Below are 26,557 nucleotides of genomic sequence, written 5' to 3' on the forward strand. Positions count from 1 at the left end.
AGGAGACCACGTATGAGTTTTGTTTGACCTGGTGAGTGAGGGGCAAGGTATGGGTTTTGTTTGACCTGGTGAGTGAGGGGCCACGTATGAGTTTTGTTTGACCTGGTGAGTGAGGGGCCACATATGAGTTTTGTTTGACCTGGTGAGTGAGGGGCCATGTATGAGTTTTGTTTGACCTGTTGAGTGAGGGGCCACGTATGGGTTTTGTTTGACCTGGTGAGTGAGGGGCCACGTATGAGTTTTGTTTGACCTGGTGAGTGGAGGAGACCACGTATGAGTTTTTGTTTGACCTGGTGAGTGAGGGGCCAGGTATGGGTTTTGTTTGACCTGGTGAGTGGGGGGACCATGTATGAGTTTTGTTTGACCTGGTGAGTGAGGGGCCAGGTATGGTTTTTGTTTGACCTGGTGAGTGGGGGGCCACATATGAGTTTTGTTTGACCGGTGAGTGAGACACCATGTATAGGTTTTGTTTGACCTGGTGAGTGAGACACCAGGTATGGGTTTTGTTTGACCTGTTGAGCCTTTTTACTGTATATCCTTCTAAAATCTACATATTATATATACCCCTACAGCTGTATATTGACCCATATACTGTGCACTTTTAAATCAATCCATTCTTTCGTGTGGGAATTTGCTAATTTTGCAGACCAAAATACTGACACATTTTGCATGTCTTATAAGTTTATATATTGTCTGTGCGAGGACTTTTATGTAGCCATAATTTCCAGTGGTTAGTAAACAATATTTATGTAAATTGTTGAAATTAGATATGTTGAAAACATATCCTGTGTATGAGAAGGGAAACATGATAAATGTATGATCTGCATACTATGTTGTTCCCTTTGTTTAACACTGACCCACTCACCTGAAAGAACGCTCAGCTCAGGTAAACGGTATATACACAGACAGTGTATATAATCATAAATTGTGAACCAAGGACTTCTTACATCACAAGTATACCAATATGTCTACATGCAGGACATGACAGAGTAATTCCATGTAGTAGGTATGTCCACCTCTTAACTTTCTAACTGCCTGAACTTTGCCCGTATAATTGTCTTATGTTTGTGTAAGGCAAAGCAAAATGTGGTTTAACGTCACCTTCAACAGTACTGCTCTTAGAGAGCAATGTGCATTCATGTCTCTGTGAGTGCATGTGTGTGTGACAGATACCATACCAGTGTTTTAGATTTATACCCTACTTAGACACCATATACTGTCTCTTAGATATATAGACCTTGCTTTATCCCCTCAATGCAGCTTGTGTTCAACAAACTATATCTTTAACATCTTTTGGTGTGGCACAGCCAAGGTTCAAACATTCACTTTTCACTCTCAAGACAGACTACCTCTATCCGCTGGACCACAGAAGCACTCTTTATGTAAATGTTTTATACCTGCTGAACATTTTTGTATATTCCTTAGTAACAGTTTTGTGAGAAAATCAATGAAGTGATCACCCACATATAATATCACACATCTCCCATGTGAGTCCAAATTTCTCCAAGCATGCACAACATCTGAATGTGCCTCATTTAAAAATCATCACTCAATTGATCAGATATACTCTTACAAGCTCCCAGATGTCTGAAATTGTGCATCTTTAATGAACTGTGAAGACAGGGCCACGTATATACCAGTCATGAAATATGAAGTCTCTGGTGACTTCAGACCAATGCCAACCAATTATAATGCAGACATGACTCTGTAGGTGGGTGGGGGAGACATGTCAGGGAGGGGGATGACAACGGCGGCAAGGGACCAGAGGTATATCACTGTTATTGGCTCATTTGGTCTATCATCGAGTTTCTGCCAGACTGGTATATCACTGCCCATTACATGATGGCTCTGATTTGGTTTCTATCACCGCTTTTAGCAATATTCCTGCCAAAACGGGGACACCAGTATGTCACACATTGTACCCAGTGGGGAGAAACTGCCCATGCATAACATGATGGCACGAACATTGGTGGATCAACATTGGTGGATTAGAATTATACTCAATTTATTCTGACTCCTGAATCATGTTTGATTCTCCTAGTCATTGCTACATCCTTGACTAGTACAAGACGATTAATAATATTCTGGGCTTCATGATGATCAGACATTAAATAGGGACAGTTTCTGAATATATAGCAGATTCCACAGTACTCTTTCTGTGGGATCAGTGTACGTATGCTCTACTCCCAGGGCCTTATGAGACATGGGGGACATCAGTTGTCTGAAGCACTGCAGAGGTGGTGTAGAGTTGCATACCTTAGGCATACCAGAATTCTGTGATCATGGTTTGTAAGCCAGTTCACCTCAGTTTTGTTTCTTGATTTGTCAGCACAATTCCGATGTTCATGGGTTTCAGGAAAGTGATAAACATCTGAGATATGCATCACTTAAGTCTTCCTCCCACTTTAAGCCGATGTGGGCGGTGGGGTAGCCCAGTGGTTAAAGCGTGGCTCTTCACGCCGAAGACCCGGGTTCGAATCCCCACATGGGTACAATGTGTGAAGCCCATTTCTGGTGTCCCCCGCCGTGATGTTGCTGAAATGTTACTAAAAGCGGCGTAAAACCAAACTCAGTCAGTCAGTCAGTCAAGCTGATGTAACTGGAATACTGTTCACCACTGTAAGCTCACTGTACTATGCCTCTCATCTACAGGTCTATGAAAGTATTTGATATATAAATTCTTATACTATTTTTGACATATTCCAATCTACTTATTGAGTCAACCTACTTCTGTAGTCTGTGAATATATTCATGACCATGTAATTGCATGTAATAGGTTACAGATGGAAACTATGTATGGAAGCGTGTACATTTTAGCGGTAGATTGTGTCAGCAGCCGAGAACTGTAAATACTGACTTGAGTGGGAACTTTGTCAAGGTTGTTAAAACTTTGACACAAATATTCATGACTGTATCTCAGTTCTTGTCATCATATACTGTTAGTTTCTATCAGGACTGATCTCCAGACAGCAGATCGGGCAGGCAGTCCCAGCAGGCAGTCCTACCAGACAGTCCAATACGTCACACTTCTTTGACGAACCAAATTGTGGGGGTTGACATCCAGGATTAACATGGCTGCCCAGTTCTCCCTTAGGAGTAATCAGCCTTCAGAGATCTCAGTGACTCTGTGTAATGTATCAACCAAGTATATTGACTGTTGTATATCAGTTGTACAGGTGGTATATCAGTTGGACAGGTAGTATATCTTCTCAGTGACTCTGTGTAATATATCGACCAAGTATATTGACTGTTGTACATCAGTTGTACAGGCAGTATATCTTCTGTAATATATTGACGACCCGTAAAAGTTCGGGTTAGAATATTGATCTTCAGTAACCCCTGCTTGTCATAAGAGGTGACTAATGGGATCGGGTAGTCAGGCTCGCTGGCTTGGTTGGCATGTTATCGGTTCCCAGTTGCGCAGATCAATGCTCATGCAGTTGATCACTGGATTGTCTGGTCCAGACTCGAATATTTACAGACAGCTGCCATATAGCTGGAATATTGCTGAGTGTGGCGTAAAACTAAACTCACTCACTCACTAGTGTATTGACAGTACACATAGTAGTATCATCTGTGCTGTGTGCTATGTCTACTATGGGTTTACTCCACTGTGTCCTGTACACAAAGATATACAACATTCCTTTTTCCACAGGCTGTATGACACACTTGTACCACAGGTTGTATAACAGTTGTACCTCACAGGTTGTATTACAGTTGTATATCACCTTGTATAACAGCACTGTACCACTGGTTGTATAACAGCTCTGTACCACTGGTTGTATAACAGCTCTGTACCACTGGTTGTATAACAGCTCTGTACCACTGGTTGTATAACAGCTCTGTACCACTGGTTGTATAACAGTTCTGTGCCACTGGTTATATAACAGCTCTGTGCCACAGGTTGTATAACAGCTCTGTGCCACAGGTTGTATAACAGTTCTGTGCCACTGGTTGTATAACAGCTCTGTGCCACAGGTTGTATAACAGCTCTGTGCCACTGGTTGTATAACAGCTCTGTGCCACTGGTTGTATAACAGCTCTGTGCCACAGGTTGTATAACAGCTCTGTGCCACTGGTTGTATAACAGCTCTGTACCACAGGTTGTATAACAGCTGTGCACCACTGGTTGTTTAACAGCTCTGTACCACTGGTTGTATAACAGTTCTGTACCACTGGTTGTATAACAGCTCTGTACCACTGGTTGTATAACAGCTCTGTACCACTGGTTGTATACCAGCTGTGCACCACTGGTTGTATAACAGTTCTGTACCACTGGTTGTATAACAGTTCTGTACCACAGGTTGTATAACACTTCCATGTGAGTAGAATAGATATGAGCAAGGGTCAGGATTCAGATAATTTTTCAACATCAGGAATACATACTCCTTATTTGTTCAATATAGGTGTACTGGAAAACCTTAAGTGTACATTTAGAGTACTAAATGGAAATTAATAGAGTATCAGGAATCTTTTATTTCATTTCATATATGCACCACAACATTGCTATTCTTGTGTCAACAGGTCAGTGAACAATAAAACAATACTATTTTCAGATAAAGGCGTCTGTAAATGATTGTAAGACCGTACACCATTGCTGTGGTGTGTATCTGCTACGTTTTCTAAATTATTTCCTACCATATCGTGCATCAATTTTTATCCATACCTACGCCAATACGGCCCTTATCTGGAGCCCTGAGGGTGTTTTATGAGTCCATGTCCAAAGGTTTTATCCCAAGGATGACGGTTTTACCATAAAAAATGATGGGAAATGTTTTACCAGTATCTAACTTTATATATCATGCACAAAACTTTTAAATATTTTGTTAAACATTTGTTAAACATACTCTAATGCTGCATGTGGACTTGAAAAAGAAATTTATTAACTCTATCAGCACCTTTGTAGCTGAGTGGCTCACTCACTAGGTTACAGAAAGGAAGGTTTCAAGTTTGATCCTCTGAAATATAGAGACAACGTTTGTACATCATATTACATCACCCATTTCCTTGAATATGTTGTGTTCAAATTCAAAATTAATCTCCAGTGAGTGCTATTCACATGTTACAGTATTACTTGAACATCTAAATGTGAAATCCCGGGATGTTACATTAAATCCTATGTGCAGCATGTGGAATCACATTGATATTTTAGCATTCCCTTTGTGAGACTTACCCAGTGTGGACAATATTAGGGTGAAGTCACTGAAGGTTTATCAAACAGGTTGTATAACACTCCTTAAATACCAGAGGATGTATCACACAACTCCGTCACCACAAGTAATGTAAGAATATATATTTGGACAAAAGAGTTATATCCCTTAGTAACCAGGATCTGCTGATCTGTATTTTGTTGTAAATCAGCATGAGTAGCTGAGCTCCATGATATGACTGAAATATTATTGTTTTACACTTCCATGGTTAGAAGAAAGCAAGCATGTTTCTAGAGTCAAAGTTTGAAAGATGTAAGACATGGAGCTTTTAAGTTATCGATCATTCAAAATGGAACTGATAAGATGGAATGTAATAGCAAAAATGGAGCTTTTGTGTTAAGTTTCAAACCTGTAATGAGCAACATGAGACAATGTTTCAAATAACTGGCATACTGCCTCACACACTACCCACGGCCTTGAGCTTTAGCCTGCAGTGGCAAAATATGCCAGTCATTTTCTGTTTGACATTTTGATTTTTAAAATGATTAACTAAATCTTGCCAACATGAGGTAGAATGCCTGCAGGCTGTATGCTGATGTAGAGCAGATACATATGCACCATGAGGGGGAGTCAGGGGAACGTGAGGCAGATGAGTGTAACTACCCAGCTTGTAACATCGTTAAGCTTACCGGTGATAGTTAGCTCACTGTTTGAGCACTGTTAACTCTCAGTTAACTGAAAAGTTAATAGTTTAAATAAACTGCTTTGCTTAGAGTTATATTTAGCTTTTCAATTCAATATAATTTCTATTTATCTTCTTTTTGTTTTATTTAGCTCATTATTATTCCATCTATAGTCAGGATACTTGACATGTAGATTTGCTGGAAGGTTTGCCAACAACTTCCTTTTAAGAAATGTTCATGTTATTAAAGTGGTGATCACTGATTAGAGAGTTAAATGGCATCCATATCATCCTAGATGCTATCATGTCGGTCAAAAGATACAGCTGATGTAGGTGTGGTCACTGATCAGAGTGTAATAACATCCATATCATTCTTGATGCTGATGTCAGTCAACAGAGACAGTTGATGTAGGTGTGGTCACTGATCAGAGTGTAATAACATCCATATCATTCTTGATGCTGATGTCAGTCAACAGAGACAGTTGATGTAGGTGTGGTCACTGATCAGAGTATAATAACATCCATATCATTCTTGATGCTGATTTTTTAGTCAACAGAGACAGTTGATGTAGGTGTGGTCACTGATCAGAGTGTAATAACATCTATATCATTCTTGATGCTGATGTCAGTCAACAGAGACAGTTGATGTACCGTATATGACCGTCTATAAACCGAATTTTGAGGACCAAAAAAAGCAGTCTGTAGAAAGGGGTCGTCTTATCCATGAGTTACACTTTCGTCAAACTTTTTTCCAGGGGTAAGAAAACAACATCGTATCACTTCGCGTGAACAAACAACAGAAGACGACTTTGTCAGTAGAGACGTCAAATTTGCAATTAAACATCACTAGACAAGATTAATTACCATTTAAGTTATAAGTTGTTTTTGCTGGGCATTGTTTTATTTGCAGGGATTAAGATTACCGTGCGTATTTGTCTCGTACACAAAGCCGGAAATAGCAATCAGCTGTGCACACGTTTCCCGGCGAACAAGTTCAAACATGCACAATAATATAACGGGATGAATTTTATTGATTGAATACTATTATTTAACCCAAAGAAATATATCCTAGCATTGTGTAATAGTTTTTATGTAAAAAATATATAATCAACACTAAGGTTATAGGGACCATCATGAACGTGGTAAGCACGTGACATGGAACGAAGCGGTAATCAGTTTGTAATTGTTGAATGGGGTAAAATTAGCAAGCCAGTTTGTTGCTACAATAAATATGATATTTAGAGAAGCAAAATATGTTATGCATTTTCTGTCAACTACACTTCGTTTCGATCCGTGAGTAGACACAATATATATGACAGTGAATTCTTTGAATAATGTGGATCGACTTACAGTATATGAGGAGGACAGTGACACGGAATTTGATGGGTTTACGGCCGATGACTTGTGAAAATCTCAGAACTCTCTTGCAGAAATGTCAGTGTTTATTGTTAGTGGACTATTTTTCTTATTGTCATATATATATAGATGAAATATGGACACTTAAATAATATATTTTGAAACAAAAGTTGACTTCAGTTTTTATTTAGCGATGGTACTTTTTCTCTTGGGTCACATTTCCATACTCACCGATTTCACAAAATGGCGTCTCGTTGTTGATGCAAGCAGTGATCGTCGGGATATAAAAAGGAACACAAACACATGTTGCCACAATACACCGGTAATCTTTATTATGTAATATTCTCACCAACACTTACGCTGTATATCCACTTTCCGAATGGCGTCTCGTTGATGCAAGCAGTGATCGTTAAAAAAAGGTAAACAAACACCGGTAATCTTTATTATGTAATATTCTCGTAATGGTGTCTCGTCGTTGATGGAACATACTTACAAGGTACTCTGGTCTCTGTTGGCCGCGACCCATCGCGGGGGGTCGGCCTATCCATGAGAGATATGATTTTGACACTGATTTTGAGGGTCAAGTTTGGGGGTGGGCTTATCCATGGGGTCGGCTTATAGACGGTCATATACGGTAGGTGTGGTCACTGATCAGAGTGTAATAACATCCATATCATTCTAGATGCTGATGTCAGTTAACAGAGACAGTTGATGTAGGTGTGGTCACTGATCAGAGTGTAATAACATCCATATCATTCTAGATGCTGATGTTGGCTAACAGAGACAGTTGATTTAGGTGTGGTCACTGATCAGAGCGTAATAACGTCCATATCATCCTAGATGCTGATGTCAGTCAACAGAGACAGTTGATGTAGGTGTGGTCACTGATCAGAGTGTAATAACGTCCATATCATCCTAGATGCTGATGTCAGTCAACAGAGACAGTTGATGTAGGTGTGGTCACTGATCAGAGTGTAATAACATCCATATCATACTAGATGCTGATACTGAATACAGAGGCAGTCAGAGTGTAATAGCATCCATTAGATGCTGATGCACACAATGCAGGCAACTGACTATGCAGGTGTTGTTATATCGTCTCAGGCGTCAGTACCGGGGAGAGATTGTCTGAAGCACACATAAAATCAGTGAAGAGAGTCCTCCCCGTGTCCTGTCTGATGGCAGAATTCCATGTTACAGGGAGGACAGGTCAGTTGTGTCAGCTGAACCACATCAACTTATTGTTCACCGGAACTGTCAAAGATGGAAGTTTTGGTAACAGGTGATCTGTGGAAATGGTGGGTGAAATTGATGGACTAGTATTTGACGAGCTGTGACAGATAAAATTGATTAGTTCATTAAGAAGATGATTAGCTTTGAAAGATGTACATTAATTAACCTGTTTGGCATGAGAGATTAATTGATTAGGTATACGAGTTTAGGATTACAGTTTATCTTGAGTTTAGTGTATGTCACTGTGCTGAATTCCCTTAAGGATTAAACACCAGCCATCATCATTATGGAACAAATTGTCATCAGATCTATATTTGTCAGTATCACTTTCCACTATCACTTTCATCCTTCAAGGCTCATCTGAAAACGAATCTCTTCAAACAGCACTATTGTCTACTCCGATTAGCACCACCTGTGTGGTGTCGTCATAATCATCATCATCATCATCATCGTCGCTGTCGGGGCGGTGGGGTAGCCTAGTGGTTAAAGCGTTGGCTCGTCACGCCGAAGACCCGGGTTCGAATCCCCTCATGGGTACAATGTGTGAAGCCCATTTCTGGTGTCCCCCGGCGTGATGTTGCTGGAATATTGCTAAAAGCGGCGTAAAACCAAACTCAGTCAGTCAGTCAGTCGTCGTTTCTATGTTAAAAGGAATGAATGCAGCAAAGAGGGTTCAGATGATCCTGGCACTATCAGGCTGGTAAGGCTCAGCATTAGCTCAGGACCTTGCTCCCTGTACACTCAGTCCAGACCTTTAATGGGAGTACACTCAGTCCAGACCATTGATGGGAGTACACTGAGTCCAGACCATTAATGGGAGTACTCTCAGTCCAGACCATTAATGGGAGTACACTCAGTCCAGACCATTGATGGGAGTACACTCAGTCCAGACCATTGATGGGAGTACACTCAGTCCAGACCATTAATGGGAGTACACTCAGTCCAGACCTTTAATGGGAGTACACTCAGTCCAGACCATTAATGGGACTTCTCCCAGGATGCACTGGCAACTCAGTCCAGACCATTAATGGCCCTCAGGAACCTTTTGAAGAATATGAAGACTCCCCCAATGCTGCAGCCTTCTACATTACCCAGAGTGTCATGAGGGTTGTGTTCCTTACAGTAAACTCAGGTACTTTTCCAGTGGCAATAAACAGATTTGGAGGTACCAAACCTACAGCACTAAGAATGCACAGGGGCTGTAACGCAAAATTCCCCATCAGTGACAGCATATACCTTGATGCCAGTTTTTCACATTACAAGCCCCTTGGAACAATGGGGAGTTGATTATTATTGTTAGAGGTAACTGTAGTAGTATCTCTTTGTCCAGCATCACCTACTTTTGTTACCTGGATCTGCTTGGTGTAAGTTTGGATTGCAACAGTGGTCTGTTAGCATCTTGGTTTCAACAAAGTGGCATCATCTGCTACCTGAATAAGCTGCCAGCCTAATGGTCAGAGAATCCTTATCCTGGATCTGATTCCCCCAAGGATACAGTGTTTGACCACAAGGCTGGTGTCCTCCCTATCTTCATCATGCTTGGCTGTACATGAAGCAGCATAAAACCCACCTCACTCACTCATACAATAAGGGCTGACCCTGATATCCCCACTTCCTGTCCACTCAACACCTCTTCCTCTGTAGGCTGTAGAGTGCATCTGACCAACCGTTACATTGACATGTTATTAATCACAAGCTGCTCAACTTCACAACCTATAAGTTTGCCATAATGAAATAAACAGTCATAAAACAAGCCTTTCAAGTTGGTTACATAAATAACGTTTATCATCACGCACAAGGAAGGGGTGGAAAAACAAATTGATTGTGTTATAATTCTCCCAATTTCCCGCTCCGTGCCTCGCCAATCAATCATGTTCAAAGAGTCATTCCTTTCTGCTAATGATCTCACATTTCAGCTAGACGACTGCAGTCTGATGGAGCGATGTTATCGGCAAAGTGATATTCAATAATTTATCTAAGGTTTGATGTTTCTGTACGAGAAACGGCAGTATATCCTCATGCATCGTAATACTCCTCCGTCTACTGCCCAGGGGCACAGAGAGGCGTGGCAGAGCAGGGGGGATAACTCAAGAGTCACGACACTGATACAGTTACGGAGTTCCGTGAACATCGGTGCTGAACCATCTACAAACATTTGACTGCTGTGTTCTGCTCGGTATTGTTCGTCAACACCGACCACTTCGTCTGTATTAGCTGCTTTAATTGAAAAGACGCCTCAGTGAGATCAATAAGTCACATGGCGCTGTGTTGGTTGGTGCTAGTGGAGGGAGGGACACTTGCTGCTCCCATACGCTTTAGTAATTGAATGGTCAGGGGCACAATATCAAGCTAAGGACTCCTCAGATTTGTGTATGGATTGTGAAGCGCTGTGTTAATCTGCTGCCTCAGACACTTCTTGGAGACCTAGCAGACTCCATGTGAACAACCAACCATATATTTGGAGAATTGGTTACATGACGCCGGCTAAGCTGGCACTGTCATGCACCCTATAGAAGTCGTTACTGTTGTAGCCTTTTCCTAGGCAGTTATCAGACTACACTGTGCATGTGTCTTCATTCCAACAAGTCGCTGTAATATGACGTCCCTCATTGCTCTGTTCGGCGGCAGTCGGTGAGTACTCCTGCAGTCCTATCAAGTCGTATTACCCGGGAATTACGGGGATAACCTGTCAGTGTTTATATATCTCGGATGTCATGGTATTGAGTGGTATTAATTGGATGGAAGGGGGATAATCTGCTGCTGATGAGGCCGGTGTGCTATCTAGCTGTATTTCCCAGCATAAGATGATGATCTGTCCGTGTTTACGATTATCAGACCAGCTTGTGGGTCAAGTTGGGGAGGTCCTATTCCGTCTAGCCTCAGAAGAGAGACGTTCTAGTATTGATTTTTGGCATCTATGATATTGTCCATTACAGCCTTACATACAGCTTCTTACCCTGTAACTCATCCCCAAACATCACACTTAATGAAATTCTGTAAAATATAGTGTTTTTTTATACTTGCTGAATAAGGTTTACAAAGATGAATCAACAATGGTAAGCAAGACTATTGAACTACCAAACTATCCAGTGACATATGTATGTCGTCTGTATGTTTTATTGACATCATCTCAGTTACCTTTCTGTTACAAGAAACTTTAGGGTAGCCTTCTCTCAAACGCTGGCCTGTCCCGCCAAAGACCTGGGTTTGCCTGATGGGTACAATATCTGAAGCCCCCATCTGTTGCCCCTCCCATGATTGTACAGGAATATTGCTAAAAGTGACGTAAAAAAAGTACTCATCCATTTCTATGACAATGGCTTACTACACCATATTTTGCCTCCTGAAAAAGAAACAAATGTAAAAGTGATCAGTTTGATTGGCAAAATAGGTATATGTTTCGATTGATTAATAAGCATATTTTTCTAGATATTATATTGTTCACATTTGCTTATTTTGGTGGTTTTATAAAACTGGCCACTAAACAGATATCACAAAATTGTTTAATATGTTGATGCTTTTCTACATTGAAATCTCTTTTAATGCCTGATCTTTGAGATTACCTTCATTTCAGTTTCAGACAGTTCAAATGGGTTCAATCAATTTTCAATCACTTAAGTTCATAAAGTTTAGGACAGCTGAAATACAACAAACATCACTCCATGCTTTCCTTCCTCAATAAAGTAATAGGGGCGATCGGGTAGCCTAGTGGTTAAAGCATTCGCTCGTCCCACATGGGTACAATGTGTGAAGCCCATTTCTGTGGTGTCCCCCGCCGTGATTTTGCTGGAATATTGCTAAAAATGGCGTTAAACCAAAGTCACTCACTCACTCATTAAAGTAGTATGTAGTGATACAACTAAAATACTAGTGTAATGCTTAACTCACTCACTCTTGTGGTTGGGTCTCCACCTGATCATATATATATATATATACACACACGCACAAAATGTCCAAAATAGTACAGGTGTTCAGTCATAAATATCACATAGATAAATAAAAACAGAATGCCTTTTTCTCCAACATGCTTCGTTCTTTACTCTTCAGGGAGATTTTAGTGGTTACAGTATGACGTCATTACATATATATTGTGACGTCACAATAGGGACAACATTCTTAAAGTAAATCGAATTTTAAAAGAACGCTACTTCATAGACAAGTTCAAACCAATGTTAAACCATTGCAGGCTGTGACCTTGTCGCTCTAGAATGTTGTATATATATATATATATATATGTAGCATATGTGTTGCAAATTAATAGTTTTTTGTATATTTCTTAAAATCAATGGATGAGTTCTCTATCAATGTTTGTTTATCCATGTGTAGATGATTGGTTTGATGACATGAAGTAAGGCAATTTCTATAGATGATGGAACAATGATTTGAAAGTACAAGTATCAAGGTATTATGATGTGAGTTTCATACTGCAAGAATACTATCAAAATACATGTAGTATGTTTCCATTCTCAGGTGATGGTGGTGTCCATCAAATGCCACACAGTCATTCTGCCATGTCTTGGCTCCAGCAATATAGAGGTAGTGGGTTAGCCTAGTGGTTAGAGTGTTCTCTCATCACACTGAAGACCCGGGTTCAATTCCCCACATGAATACAATGTGTGAAGCCCATTTCTGGTGTTCCCCGCCGTGATATTGCTGGAATATTGCTAAAAGTGGCATAAATACATATTCTTTCACTCCAACAATATGGTTTGTCATTATAAATCTGAGTTTGCCATTTGCCAGCTATATTGGAGCAGCCTCTAGGTAACCTAAACCAGTGACTGATGTCATGAGCCCCACCCTTAATTGTCATGAATGATAACCACCCAGTCCGTGACGTGATTATTTATAGCAATGAGCTGAGAGAAGGCGGGGGCTATTTGTAACCAGACTCCCACACACTGCTTGCACCGAATAGCAAGTTTATCTTACAATACCCTTTTCCTGAAGACATGTTTCCATTGCAATGTTCCACAAATACTTATTTATGACTTTGAAGAGTGGTTTCGAGTGTAATGTGAGCTTTCTGATCGGCCAATCCCTGTCCTGTTAGCCTCTATACAAGTTGGTTGAATGGTCGGTACCGACATTTTGGCGTCATTAACTCGGTAGGCAACAATTGACTCAGAGAAAAAAACAACTGAGTGAGCAATTTTGGGCAGCAAGAAGAACTGCAATTGAAACACAAAAAGACGTCTTTGTAGTGTGTGCATGGAATCAATGGTGCCAGTAGCAGGATGAATGTTTCCAGGAGCTGAATGTACAGTGTTGTGGTGCATGAGACATTTAGACGACCAAAACAACCTGGTGTTCAGACATACACTATGATATTAGAACGCTATGATACTGAACCACACAATGATATTAAGCACTATAGCAGATGAGGTGTCATCTTAGAAAAGTGGTCCAGCAGTTGATGAGTACCCAGTAGGATGAAATGGGTATTTTCCAGTGCCTCACAGGAGGCTTGAGTGTGTATGATCCTCAGGGAGTTGGGAATAACAATTGAATGCACATGGATACATTGACAGGAGTTATGGTAATGTACCACAATGAGCACCTGCCTGGTAAAAGAATTTTGCAAATCATTATCATGTGCATATAAAAAAATGTCAGGCAATAGAAGAGAGAGCATTAATTTTATTGAAGATATTGTCACCAGTCTTTAGTGACCAGCTGATAGAAAGTGTCACTGAATAATGCCACTTATATAAAAGAAAAGTACTTGTAATTTGTGTTAAAGGTTGATTATATACAAACAGTACAAACAAAAATGCTTAATACATGTATAATGGTATCATCATGCTGGAAACTGTAATACAGCACTGTGTTTTGTTTGTAAATGTTGTACGAGAAACTAGAGTGAGTAGGATCTATCTTCTGAACATAATAACACAAGTGACTGGCAAAACGTCCTACTTCAACCAAGGTCACAGCTCTTTCAAAAGGATGGGTGTGTTTTGTGATTTGTTAATTTTGAGTTCTATAATATGCTGAGAGAATCAAATAAAGGAACACAGGAAAATTCAAGCGTTCCTTTGTTTTTTAGTTTTCATCATCAGCTTTGAATAGCACTGTGGGAGGAAATCTGAGAATAAATAAAGGAACACTGCCATGAAGTGATGTTCCCTTATTTGTTTCTTTCAGTATATACATTATTGTTAAAAATATCCTTGTCTTGTTATATGTGACTGTTAGTTCTCTGTACCAACTATTGATGCCAAATGTATAAATGATTAGCATTCTTCATCCCTATTCCTGTCTATGGACGTGTGTAGGAACTTAGATCCTGTCCATCACAGTACTGACAGTTGCCTCCCAGGCTGATCCCAGCATGTCTCATACTGGACAGCCAGCAGGCGGAGATGTCCAATCTTGATTGAACTGACCAAAATATTAGTAATTTATGTGGTGGGTAATTACCAGTGTGTCTAATGTGTGAAGGGAGTGTGGTCGAACAGTGGCAGGTGATGGGCTGACAACCAGATTAATGGAGGGTCAAACAATGTGATACTTCAGCAGTGTTGGGAGATCTGGGCCTCGTTTCACGAAGCTCTCGTAAGACTAAGATCTCGTAACTTTTCTCGTAGCATTCGAATCTCCTATACTGTAACATGGGAGGTACGAATGCTACGAGAAACGAGAATCTTAAATCTTAGGCTGGATCCCAACATCAAGCGGCACCAGTCATAATGGCAGCATCGAACTCTATGTGTTTGTTACAGATACCATCTGTGTTTTCATCTATTACACCAGTCAGTATTGTTGTGAGCATTTAACTCAATACTGTCAGTATTGTTCACAGTGTTTCATACTGCAAGTACTCTGTGTTCTTCACTGCTTTTAAAACTGCTTTTACAATACTGTCAGTATATGTTGTGAGATATATTAACCTACAATACTGTCAGTATTGTTCACATATGTTTGCTGTATTTCATACTGCAAGTACTACATATCAGATATATTCTACAATCCTGTTCTACAAAACTGCTTTGTAATGGGATTTGATACATTACTGTTCTAAAATACTTGCTGTATTCTACAATACTTGCTGTATGGGATAATATGCTACAGTGTTGCCAGAATTGGTACAACATTACTATTCTACAATACTTGCTGTATTGGGATGGGATAATATGCTACAGTGCTGCCAGAATCAGTACAACATTACTAACAATACTTGCTGTATTTCTACAATTGGTACAATACTTGCTGTATTGGGATGGGATAATATGCTACAGTGCTGCCAGAATCGGTACAACATTACTGTTCTACAATACTTGCTGTATTAGGATGGGATAATATGCTACAGTGCTGCCAGAATTGGTACAACATTACTATTCTACAATACTTGCTGTATTGGGATGGGATAATATGCTACAGTGCTGCCAGAATCGGTACAACATTACTATTATACAATACTTGCTGTATTGAGATGGGATGGGATAATATGCTACAGTGCTGCCAGAATTGGTACAACATTACTATTCTACAATACTTGCTGTATTGGGATGGGATAATATGCTACAGTGCTGCCAGAATTGGTACAACATTACTGTTCTACAATACTTGCTGTATTGGGATGGGATAATATGCTACAGTGCTGCCAGAATTGGTACAACATTACTATTCTACAATACTTGCTGTATTGGGATGGGATAATATGCTACAGTACTGCCAGAATCGGTACAACATTACTATTCTACAATACTTGCTGTATTGGGATGGGATAATATGCTACAGTACTGCCAGAATCGGTACAACATTACTCTTCTACAATACTTGCTGTATTGGGATGGGATAATATGCTACAGTGTTGGGATAATATGCTACACTACTGCCAGAATTGGTACAACATTACTATTCTACAATACTTGCTGTATTGGGTAGGGATAATATGCTACACTGCTGCCAGTATTGATATGAGGTCATTATTTGTAATGTGTACTCAGTATTCAAGGATAAGATATAAACTACAATACTGCCATTTATGAGATACGTTCTACAGTAACATTAGACTAGGTTATGTTCTACTTTCTACATTACTCTCAGTATTATGCCTTAGATGTCCCCGCAGTGCGGTTGCAATCAGATATACTCTCAGATTGACTTCTTGTCCTGGTTATATTCCATTACCATTACAAGGATGTATGGCGGCGCCCTACCAGGGGATTCCTTCTGGAGCTCAGTGTCTGCAGCACATCTCTATGTGTGGGAAGGCAGAGAGAGTGATCAGATGATGGGAAACATTGTGTCACTTAAAAACTACCAATTGACAACCATGTGTTTATTTTCTCCTTTTACTTTTTCGGTGTTATTACAATTTTGGAGCTTGAATATAGGATGCAAAGACTATTCCCTTGGTGCATGGGGTACTGTTATAATGTTGAGTGACTGTAGGGTGATATAACTGTTATAATGAGTGCAAGGTGGTGTGATTTTGTGAGTCTTGAGCAATATGTCTCTCATAAGATTCAATGAGTGTAGAGCAATATGTTTCGTAATATTCAGTGAGTGTAGGGCGATGTTTGTCTCATAATATTCAATAAGTATAGGGCGACATGTCTCTCATAACATTCAGTGAGTGTAGGCGATGTTTCTCTCATAATATTCAATAAGTATAGGGCGACATGTCTCTCATAATATTCAGTGAGTGTAGGGCGATATGTCTCTCATAATATTCAATAAGTATAGGGCGATATGTCTCTCATAATATTCAGTGAGTATAGGGCGATATGTCTCTCATAATATTTAGTGAGTTAGAGTGATATGACTGTTAAAATGTTCACCGACTGCTGAGCAACATGTCCTATTTTCCATACTCTGTGTTTGATCTCCAGGTATGGGGATACCACTGTTCAACTCAAGCCAGAGGTTTGACGATATGACTTAAGCTGGATATCTTGATATAGATTTTGTGGCCAGATCTAACATTAATGTTCGTTCAGACCGATTGCAACTGTCTGACATGCACACACATGGCACATCCCATTATCCCATATCTGCCGCTGTTGATCCTGAGTTTCCGCGTAGCCCACGTAAGGATACAGCCGTCCGTGCTTGTTGACACAGTGTGTTAGAAAAATGAATATCCATTTGTTTAAGTGTTTACTCCTAAATGTGAGTCTCTATTGATCTGGCCCAATGCTGCTGCTGTGCATCATGCAGCCCTCTTTTACATGTTTAACAATGTTAACCTAGCATTTAATTGAATTGGGGGAAGATTGGGCCAAAACAGGACTTCGGTCGGTTTCGTCTCGACGTCAGTGTCGGATGGGTTCAGAGAGTCACAGGTTATGGAGTGGGTAAAACTGACTAAAAGTAGGTGGGTGTGGGTTGTCTATACTTCAAAGTCATTCATGGAATTTGAAGCTTTAGACTGGCCAGAAATGGTCTAGGTTGTCGTGATGTTGCTTGTGTACACAGCCGTTTTAAGCTTACTTGAACTGACTAGTATTGGTGGATGTTGATCAAGGTTGGTCTAGCTTTCAGGGATCATAGTGTATACAGAAGTTTGAGACCGGCTAGAACTGGCTAGTGTTGTGGTTGTTGATCAAGGTTGGTCTAGCTTTCAGTGCTCATAGTGTATACAGAAGTTTGAGACTGGCTAGAACTGGCTAGTGTTGTGGTTGTTGATCAAGGTTGGTCTAGCTTTCAGTGCTTATAGTGTATACAGAAGTTTGAGACTGGCTAGAACTGGCTAGTGTTGTGGTTGTTGATCAAGGTTGGTCTAGCTTTCAGTGCTCATAGTGTATACAGAAGTTTGAGACTGGCTAGAACTGGCTAGTGTTGTGTTTGTTGATCAAGGTTGGTCTAGCTTTCAGTGCTCATAGTGTATACAGAAGTTTGAGACTGGATAGAACTGACTAGTATTGGTGGATATTGATCAAAGTTGGTCTAGCTTTCAGTGCTCATAGTGTATACAGAAGTTTGAGACTGGCTAGAACTGGCTAGTGTTGTGGTTGTTGATCAAGGTTGGTCTAGCTTTCAGTGCTCATAGTGTATACAGAAGTTTGAGACCGGCTAGAACTGACTAGTATTGGTGGATGTTGATCAGGGTTTGTCTAGATTTCAGTGCTCATAGTGTATACAGAAGTTTGAGACTGGCTAGAACTGGCTAGTGTTGGTGGATGTTGATCAAGGTTGGTCTAGCTTTCAGTGCTCATAGTGTATACAGAAGTTTGAGACCAACTAGAATGTCTAGAACTGACTGATTGGTTGGTGCTGATTTATGTATATCCAGGCATGTGACTGCTGTATGTTGAAGTGTACCATGCAACCATTGTCTCACAAAATGTAGGAATTGTTTAAACCAACAAATGATAGAACTGTGTTGTGAAGTGCCAAGCAATCATTGTCTGAGCAGATGTAAGGAATTTTCAAAACCAACAAATGACGGAACTGTGTTGCAGAGTTCCTTGTGACCATTGTCTGCTACATGGTACAGAACACTCGTTCCTTCCGTCCAGACAGCTACCAGCATGGCCACAATGCAGGGCGGAAGGTCCCCATCACTGTGGTGTGAAAGATTCTGTAGACACTTGATTTGGTGAGGCAGACGGTCCAGACGGCAGCAACTCTTCTCCATTATAGTGACTTCAACATGCTGCACTTGAGACAGAAGACATTACTACTTGTGACTTGTACAGCTTGTACCTTGCTCAGAGGAGGGTAATGTAGGCCATGTCAGGAAGATTGTTGGTGTGAATTTGTGTCCAGATTATCCATGGTGGCAGGGTAGTTGGTGTGTCTTGTGTTGCAACTATCCATGGTGGGAGATGTCTTGCTATTGTTTTTTGTTGCAACTATCCATAGTGGCAGAAGTCCTGCTGTTGTCTTTTCTTGCAACTATCCATGGTGGCAGGAGTTCTTCTATTGTCTTGTGTTGCAACTATCCATGGTGGCAGAAGACCTGCTATTGTTTTTTGTTGCAACTATCCATAGTGGCAGAAGACCTGCTATTGTTTTTTGTTGCAACTATCCATAGTGGCAGAAGACCTGCTATTGTTTTTTGTTGCAACTATCCATCGTGGCAGAAGTCCCGCTATTGTCTTGTGTTGCAACTATCCATGATGGAGAAGTCCTGCTATTGTGTTGTTTTGCAACTATCCGGGGTGGCAGGAGTGTTGCTATTGCCTAGTGTTGCAACCACCGGTGGTTGCAGGAATGTTGATCTGATTTTATGTTTCACAACTATCAGTGGTAGCTGAAACTTTTAGTTTGTGTTGTGTCACATATATCCAAAACTGACGAGATAAGACACAACAGTGTGTTAGACCTTCCATGGTGTCAGAATAGCTGGTGGTTGTTGTGATGCATATCTCACCTATCCATGGTTGTCAATGTTTGAATGTTTCAAGTTTCTCGAGGACAATCGATCCTTGTCAGAGGGAGAGTATAGCCACTGTTGGCGTTCCCCAAAGAGAACGTTTCACCTACTGCAGCATGTATAGATCTACACTGTGCCAATCACATGCCTCTCCTGCAAGAGATTATGTCACTGCCATTACCAGCACCATTTATTCTTCAAGGCTCTCGTTCTAAAATCAAACTACAAATGTGAAAGTCAATTTAGTTTGGAGACTGTGACCTTTGAAATCCATTTAAATTTCTCTTTTTGTGTAGATTGAATTTGGTGTAGGTGCTTTTACAATCTTATTTTGGCAACGTGTAAATTGTGTGACATGGCTGACGTTTGATTCCAAATATGTCCAACTAGAAACCAAATAGTGTTACAGTTTCATTATTTTCGATCAGTCCACCAACCCACCCATTCATCCACCCATCCATCCATCCATCCATCCATCCATCTGCCTGCTCCATATAAAGTGGTATGTTAATGATAAATAACAACAAAATATTTGGTCATCCATCTGTTCAATGTTTTATCACATCACATTCACCGACAATACCACTGGCTGGTTCAGGCCCTGTTGTAGGCATTGTTCCAGACATGCTCTTTTGGGTAGAAGTCTGGATAAACAGCCGGCCAATGCAATATAATTGAATGTCATGCTGTCTCAAAAATTCTGATCAGTGTGTGCAAAATGTTGGCTGACATTGTTCTGTTGCAACATGATGTTACATCACTGCATTTGCACAAAGGGTTGAACATGATCTTAGATGATGTCCACGCAGCTTATGCCAGTCTCTAATGAGTTATATTGCCACCCCATAACATTACACTTCCGATGGTGTGGAATCATACAAGCATCACTAAAATGTTGGTCTTAACCCAGGAATTGTCCAAGTTGTTAATGTGTCCAGCTGTTTGGTATCAATTCCACAGAGGCACCAACCAGTACTGGTTGTCTTCCTGACATGACGTCACAAGTGGGTGAAGTGTGTTGCCGTGCTGTCTCCAAAGAGATATCGTGTTTTGATGAATATCAAAATGGCTGGCAACATCATTTTGCTCTATTTATCTTGGCAGCATACCCATAGAGGTAGATGTTGACTTTCAGCAAGCTGTGGCATTGTCTAATACCTATTTGTGGTTATACAAGTGTCATTATGAGCACCTGATAGCTAAACAATTATTGTGTGCTGTTTACATTATACATCTATGTGTGAGAGAATCATGCCTCCAGCATACATCATAACTGTGCCCCATACATTACCATGCACATGCAGCTTGGGAATCACGACCTCAAGGTCAAGGAGGTGTTTTCCAGAATATGTTTTGAAAGATGCATTGTCTATTTATAGAAAGAATTTATGTTTAATGCACTTTATCTGGAGCATAGTGACTTAATTTCCTTATTATAACACCCATGAAGATACAGATCTTCAGCAACCAATACTTAAAAAAATATTTTTTCTTTAAAAAAAAAAAAAAAAAAATACTTGTCGGGCGGTGACTACCGGGATCAGGTGGTCAGGCTCGCTGACTTGGTTGACACATTTCAGCATATCCCAATTGTGTTGATTGATGTTCAGTATGTTGATCACTGGATTGTCTGGTCCGGACTCGATTATTTACAGACCGCTACCAATAGCTGGAATATTGCTGAGTGCTGTGTTGGACAACAAACAAATAAACAAACAAATAAACAAACAAACAAACAAACTCTTTGTAAAACAGTAAGCTAGTTGCCTCAGTGAGTGTCATGTTCCCGACCAATCATTCTTAACGTCAAAATTGTACAACCTGCATTAACTAACACATGCCAAGTGTTATTTACATCATCCATGTTGAGGCGATATCTTCCTGAATTTATTAAAGATGACCTGTTTAATTTCAGAATAAAAATATTTATTTTTAACTATATGCTACATGCTGTTACTTTATTTCATTAGTTTAACAGTAAGCTGGCAGCTTGAGAACATTTTGACATATAATCAGCTCAGTGAAACAGCTAGGTTGTCAGACTTGAAGTTGAGAAGATTCCGTTAGAAGAATGATTTTATCCATGCAATCATAAAAACATCAATAATTTAGAAATTAAATATTAGCCAGTTTCAATCATCTTTATAAGCAAATGACAGCTCTTGTCACATATAATCCTTGGATAGAATACAGTAAATCTATTTTTCCCAGGAAATATTCTCAGTGGGTACAGAATTGATGCTTCTATACCCATGATGATAACATGCTTGCATGCCGGTAGCAGAGGCAGTACCGTGTGTGAGTGGCGTCTTCAAGTGCTGGCTTGAAGACATAGAACACCAACAGAAGAGGACATGATTGCTCTCTGTTTGCGATCTGAATAATTAATCAGATATTTTGATAAGGAGTAATGTGGGTTGTTTTACAGCAGTGAAGTTCACTTACTGCATTGTGACCTGAAAGTTAAACACACTTCCCTAAGGGCTAATCTTCTTGTGGTTTGTATAAATAATAAATGATATTTCTTGTGGATAGTTGTCATGTTGTAGTATTTAGATTTAAGGCAGTTAGCAGGGAAAACTGGTAATTATCAGATGAATGAGATCGCATTAATGTTGAAAAGTGGTTCAGCAATGCCGTACAGCTTAACATGTGGGAGACTTGTAGTGACACGTGACATACACTTCTACAACGTTGGTGAAACCGTAAGGCAGCGTTATATTGACCAGGGTTAGTGAAAAAGATGTGGTGAGCTGGGCTATGGTGAACTATGTATGGTGAGGTAGGGTATGGTGAAATGGGTATGGTGAGCTAGGGCATGGTGAGCTGGGCTATGGTGAACTATGTATGGTGAGCTGGGCTATGGTGAACTACTTATGGTGAACTATGTATGGTAAAGTGGGCATGGTGAACTAGGGTATGGTGAGCTAGGGTATGGTGAAATGGGCATGGTGAGCTGGGGTATGGTGAGCTGGGGTATGGTGAACTAGGTATGGTGAATGAGATGTGGTGAACTAAATATGATGAGCTTAGTATTAAAATGCACTGGATATAGTGAGCTTGGTATGGTGGTCTGGATATGAGCGAGTTAGTGAGTGAGTGTGTTCAGTTTTTAACGCTGCTTTTAGCAATATTTTAGAAATATTCCAGCAATATTGTGGCGGGGGACACCAGAAATGGGCTTCACACATTGTGCCCATGTCGGTGTTTGGATATGTTGAGTTAAGTATGGTGAGCAAGGGTATATTGAGCTGAGTAGATTGAGTTAGGTATGGTGAGTGAGGTAAGGGGGGCTGGATATGATGAGTTAAGTATGGTGAGCAAGGGTATATTGAGCTGAGTAGATTGAGCTAGGTATGGTGAGTGAGGTAAGGGGGGCTGGATATGATGAGTTAAGTATGGTGAGCAAGGGTATGTTGAGCTGAGTAGATTGAGGTTGGTATGCTGAGCTGTATATAGTGAGGAATTTATGGTGAGCATGGGAATAATATTTCTGTCAATTATGGTTCATAAGGATTAGAACCTCATGGTTCTGCTGTCTACAGGGAAAACTGAAAATCTCAAAACCCAAGCTACCCATTTTGGTCACAAAAAACACTTGAAAGAAAATCAATTTTTCAAAATCAGGTTCTGTTTGACAACTATTGGTTTTCTTGACTGGAACCAGCCGAATGGCTGATGACAAACTAACTCACTGACTCCCTCACCAACTCTCAGTCTCACTTATCTCCTTCGTGATTCTATTTTACTAATCCATCAGAGACAGAAGTTTCAGAAATATGGCTTTCTGATTGTGGGTTTTAGCTCCAGTCCATCAAATTTGTAAACAGAGAAATAAAACAGTGAGTTCTGGCTGACTGCAAGCTAGCAGCAGGTAAAACAGCCTCACAATCAAGACCCAGTATGTCAGTGAGAGGAAGGCTACATTAATAGCCTGGCTTCATCACAGGCGGTGTCACTGTCACTGCTTCTGGAGAATCAGTTCTGTGAAAATACCCTCAGGCAATAATGTTTATCAGCGATCCTCTTCTGGCTGTGTATCTGTAGATAAGCCTTGTGCGTATTGCGAAGCAGCAGCATTGCCCTCATATCAGACAATAACCTGGAAACTGGGTGCATAAAACATCACCCTGGTAACGAAAATTATCACGTAATATGTTGGATGTGAATCATGTGAAACTATCACATATTGCTGTGTTTATAACAGCTCTCGAGAGGCCCTTATTGTGGTATGAACTACAACGGTCTTCTACAGCATATTATGATAAACATTCCTGTCCAAAATGGTCTATTAATGTATTCCTGACTGTAGCAAGACTACATTCTATGTAGTAACGGCATTGTCAGTTGTAATGTTATTTAACTGATTTGATGAAAAATAAAATTCATTCCAACAGTAAAATAAGTCAATGGACACCTCCCCTTTGCAAATTGCATCCTACCATCTATCCCCACATTTGACCTTCACCCCTCGTTTCACGATGTACCCCATCAGTTAAGCACACCCAAACCAACACATCCCCCCATCTGCTCCCTTGCCATCCGACCAATTCCTCGTTCTAACTTACGCCATCACACTCTCCACAACCACCCCCACCACCACTTCATGTCTGTGAACACCCCTTGTATGGCGCTGTGTCATTTAATGGCTGCTACGTTTGATCTGCCCGTGGAAGAACCACACAGACAACAGGAATTACAGTCCATGTGAGCCACGGGTAATTGTATGTTCAGGCCCGAGAACATCTCATTGAAGTGGTGATTGAAGAAGCTTGGGAGTCATTACAGTTCTCATATAAAAATTCCTACAGCAGAAAACTACTGGAGAAACATCAGTGAGGAATTGTCCCACCGAGAATTGTATCAAAGGCCCAAATTTCTCTTTTGAGCATTCATTTAGTGAGATGAAATCTTACCAGTACAGGATCTATGGAGGCACTGGATGTGGCATTCATAGTCAGAATAGCAACCCATCGTCTCCCCTTCCAGATTACAGGTTTGAGTTGGTCCCCATGATTAAAAATTTCCTCCTCAAGGTTAACAGGTTACAAAAGGTCCCCATGAACCGTTGTTGTCTCACCTGTAGGGTAAACAGGTAACAAAGGGTTCCAATGAACCTTGATCATCTCACCTGTAGGGTTAACAGCTTACAAAAGGTCCCAGTGAATATATTCTGTCACCCCTAGGGTTCACAGACTTAGAACAGGTCCCTAGGACGATGTCACTGTGGCCCAAAGGGAGCTACAGGTTAGCGTTAATTACCATGAACCTATTGTCTCCCATGGGAGTTAAAATGAATCATTATGAACCTATCATCTCCCTAAGGGTGCAATTGCTTTTAATTCCAAATGACAAGTGTACCTCATCTTGAAACCTATTTTTTTCTTATATTTTCAGGTGTCAAGAATATCTTTTGTTTTTCGCTTGTTGTTAATGCCTCAACAATATTCCAGGGCCCCGTTTCCCAAAGCTCTCGTAAGCCTAAGATCTCGTAACTTTTCTCGTAGCATTCGTACCGCCTATGTTACAGTATAGGAGGTACGAATGCTACGAGAAAAGTTACGAGATCTTAGTCTTACGAGAGCTTTGTGAAACGGGGCCCTGCTATATGATGACTGTCTCTGAATATAATCGAGTCTGGACCAGACAAATGACAAACATTATTAGCATCCATCGACACATTTGGGATACGATGACATGTGTCAGCTAAGTCAGTGAGTCTGACCACCTGATCCTGTTAGTTGCCTCTTACAACAAACATGGGATGGATGATGTCCAGTTCTATCCTGGACCTTCATGGGTGACAAGATGAAATAGAATTTTATCCTTAAACAAGAAAAAACTAACATTGTATTCATGATTTTAATGCCATACCTCACATTATTTGATGATGACATCCGATCAGAGTCTTAGGAATCCCCTTTTTGGCCTGTAGAAATACCAAGACTGAGTACATGAGCATCGATCTATGCCATAAGCCACCAAATCCCCAAAGACAAGAGGGCTTGCTGAAGCGTTCTTACAGATTTATTCAATCTGTGTACATGTATGGCACAAGTCTTAAAAATCTCCTAGTTCACTTAAGACTGGAATTATCTTCTTGTACGCCTAGTCTATTTAAATGTATGTGTGAGTCAGATAGATATTGCAAAATTTAAGTATTTTAAGTAACAGATTCATGGATGACATCAAACTATAAATGTCTTTGTAATGCGAATTAGCATATGCCAATATTCTTCAATACTTCACTCAGATGTCAGAATTTTTTCTTGACAAACTGCCAAAACCGACAGCGATTTCCGCGAGGACTGTTTGTATGAGTACCAATGGGGGGACACAGGGAATATTCAGTTTATCCCATGAAACATATGAGATTTCTCAACAGGAAGCGTGATGCTTCTGGATCCAAAATTCAGACATTATTTCATTGCAACTTGACACAACATCAATATTCCGCTTGTCTCGGTAGAAAACACAGCTTCTTCCCCCATCGCCATGCTCCCCGTCTCCCCTACATCTCTCCCAGGCAAATTACATCCGCATCGCTGCAGATCAGGATTTTCTAGAGCGAAAATATCTTTTTTTTTATTAATCACAGTGAAATGTTGAGTTGATTTTCAGGGAAAAACTTTGCGGTCGTCCAATGTTCAAAGAAATTGTATTTGGTATCAAAGAAGGAACTTGTAACAAGAACCCATCTCGGAGTCTCATCTCAACAAGAGTTTGAATATTGTAAGATGCGGAGATTAAGAGTCAGCAGTTTTTCGCATCAGCAAATGAAATTAAATTATCTATGAGAGATTCTGC

At 40.4% G+C, this 26,557-nt stretch overlaps 1 protein-coding gene across 4 annotated transcripts in view; it reads left to right on the forward strand.

Annotated features, from left to right (window-relative positions):
- The window catches only part of LOC124280132 (glutamate carboxypeptidase 2-like), a 174,256-nt gene that overhangs the window by 57,044 nt on the left and 90,655 nt on the right, over positions 1–26,557 (forward strand). The window contains exon 1 of one of the 4 annotated variants that reach the window (XM_046716023.1): positions 10,714–11,052. The exons of the other annotated variants lie outside the window; for them this stretch is intronic. Coding sequence (XP_046571979.1) covers positions 11,018–11,052 — 35 coding nt within the window. The 5' untranslated portion in view covers positions 10,714–11,017. Of the gene's footprint in view, positions 1–10,713; positions 11,053–26,557 lie in introns of those variants that run through there. 4 annotated transcript variants of the gene reach the window in all.

The sequence above is a fragment of the Haliotis rubra genome, unplaced genomic scaffold (genome assembly GCF_003918875.1).
Source record: "Haliotis rubra isolate DU_JTF1 unplaced genomic scaffold, ASM391887v1 Scf260, whole genome shotgun sequence".
Taxonomy (NCBI): Eukaryota; Metazoa; Mollusca; class Gastropoda; order Lepetellida; family Haliotidae; genus Haliotis; species Haliotis rubra.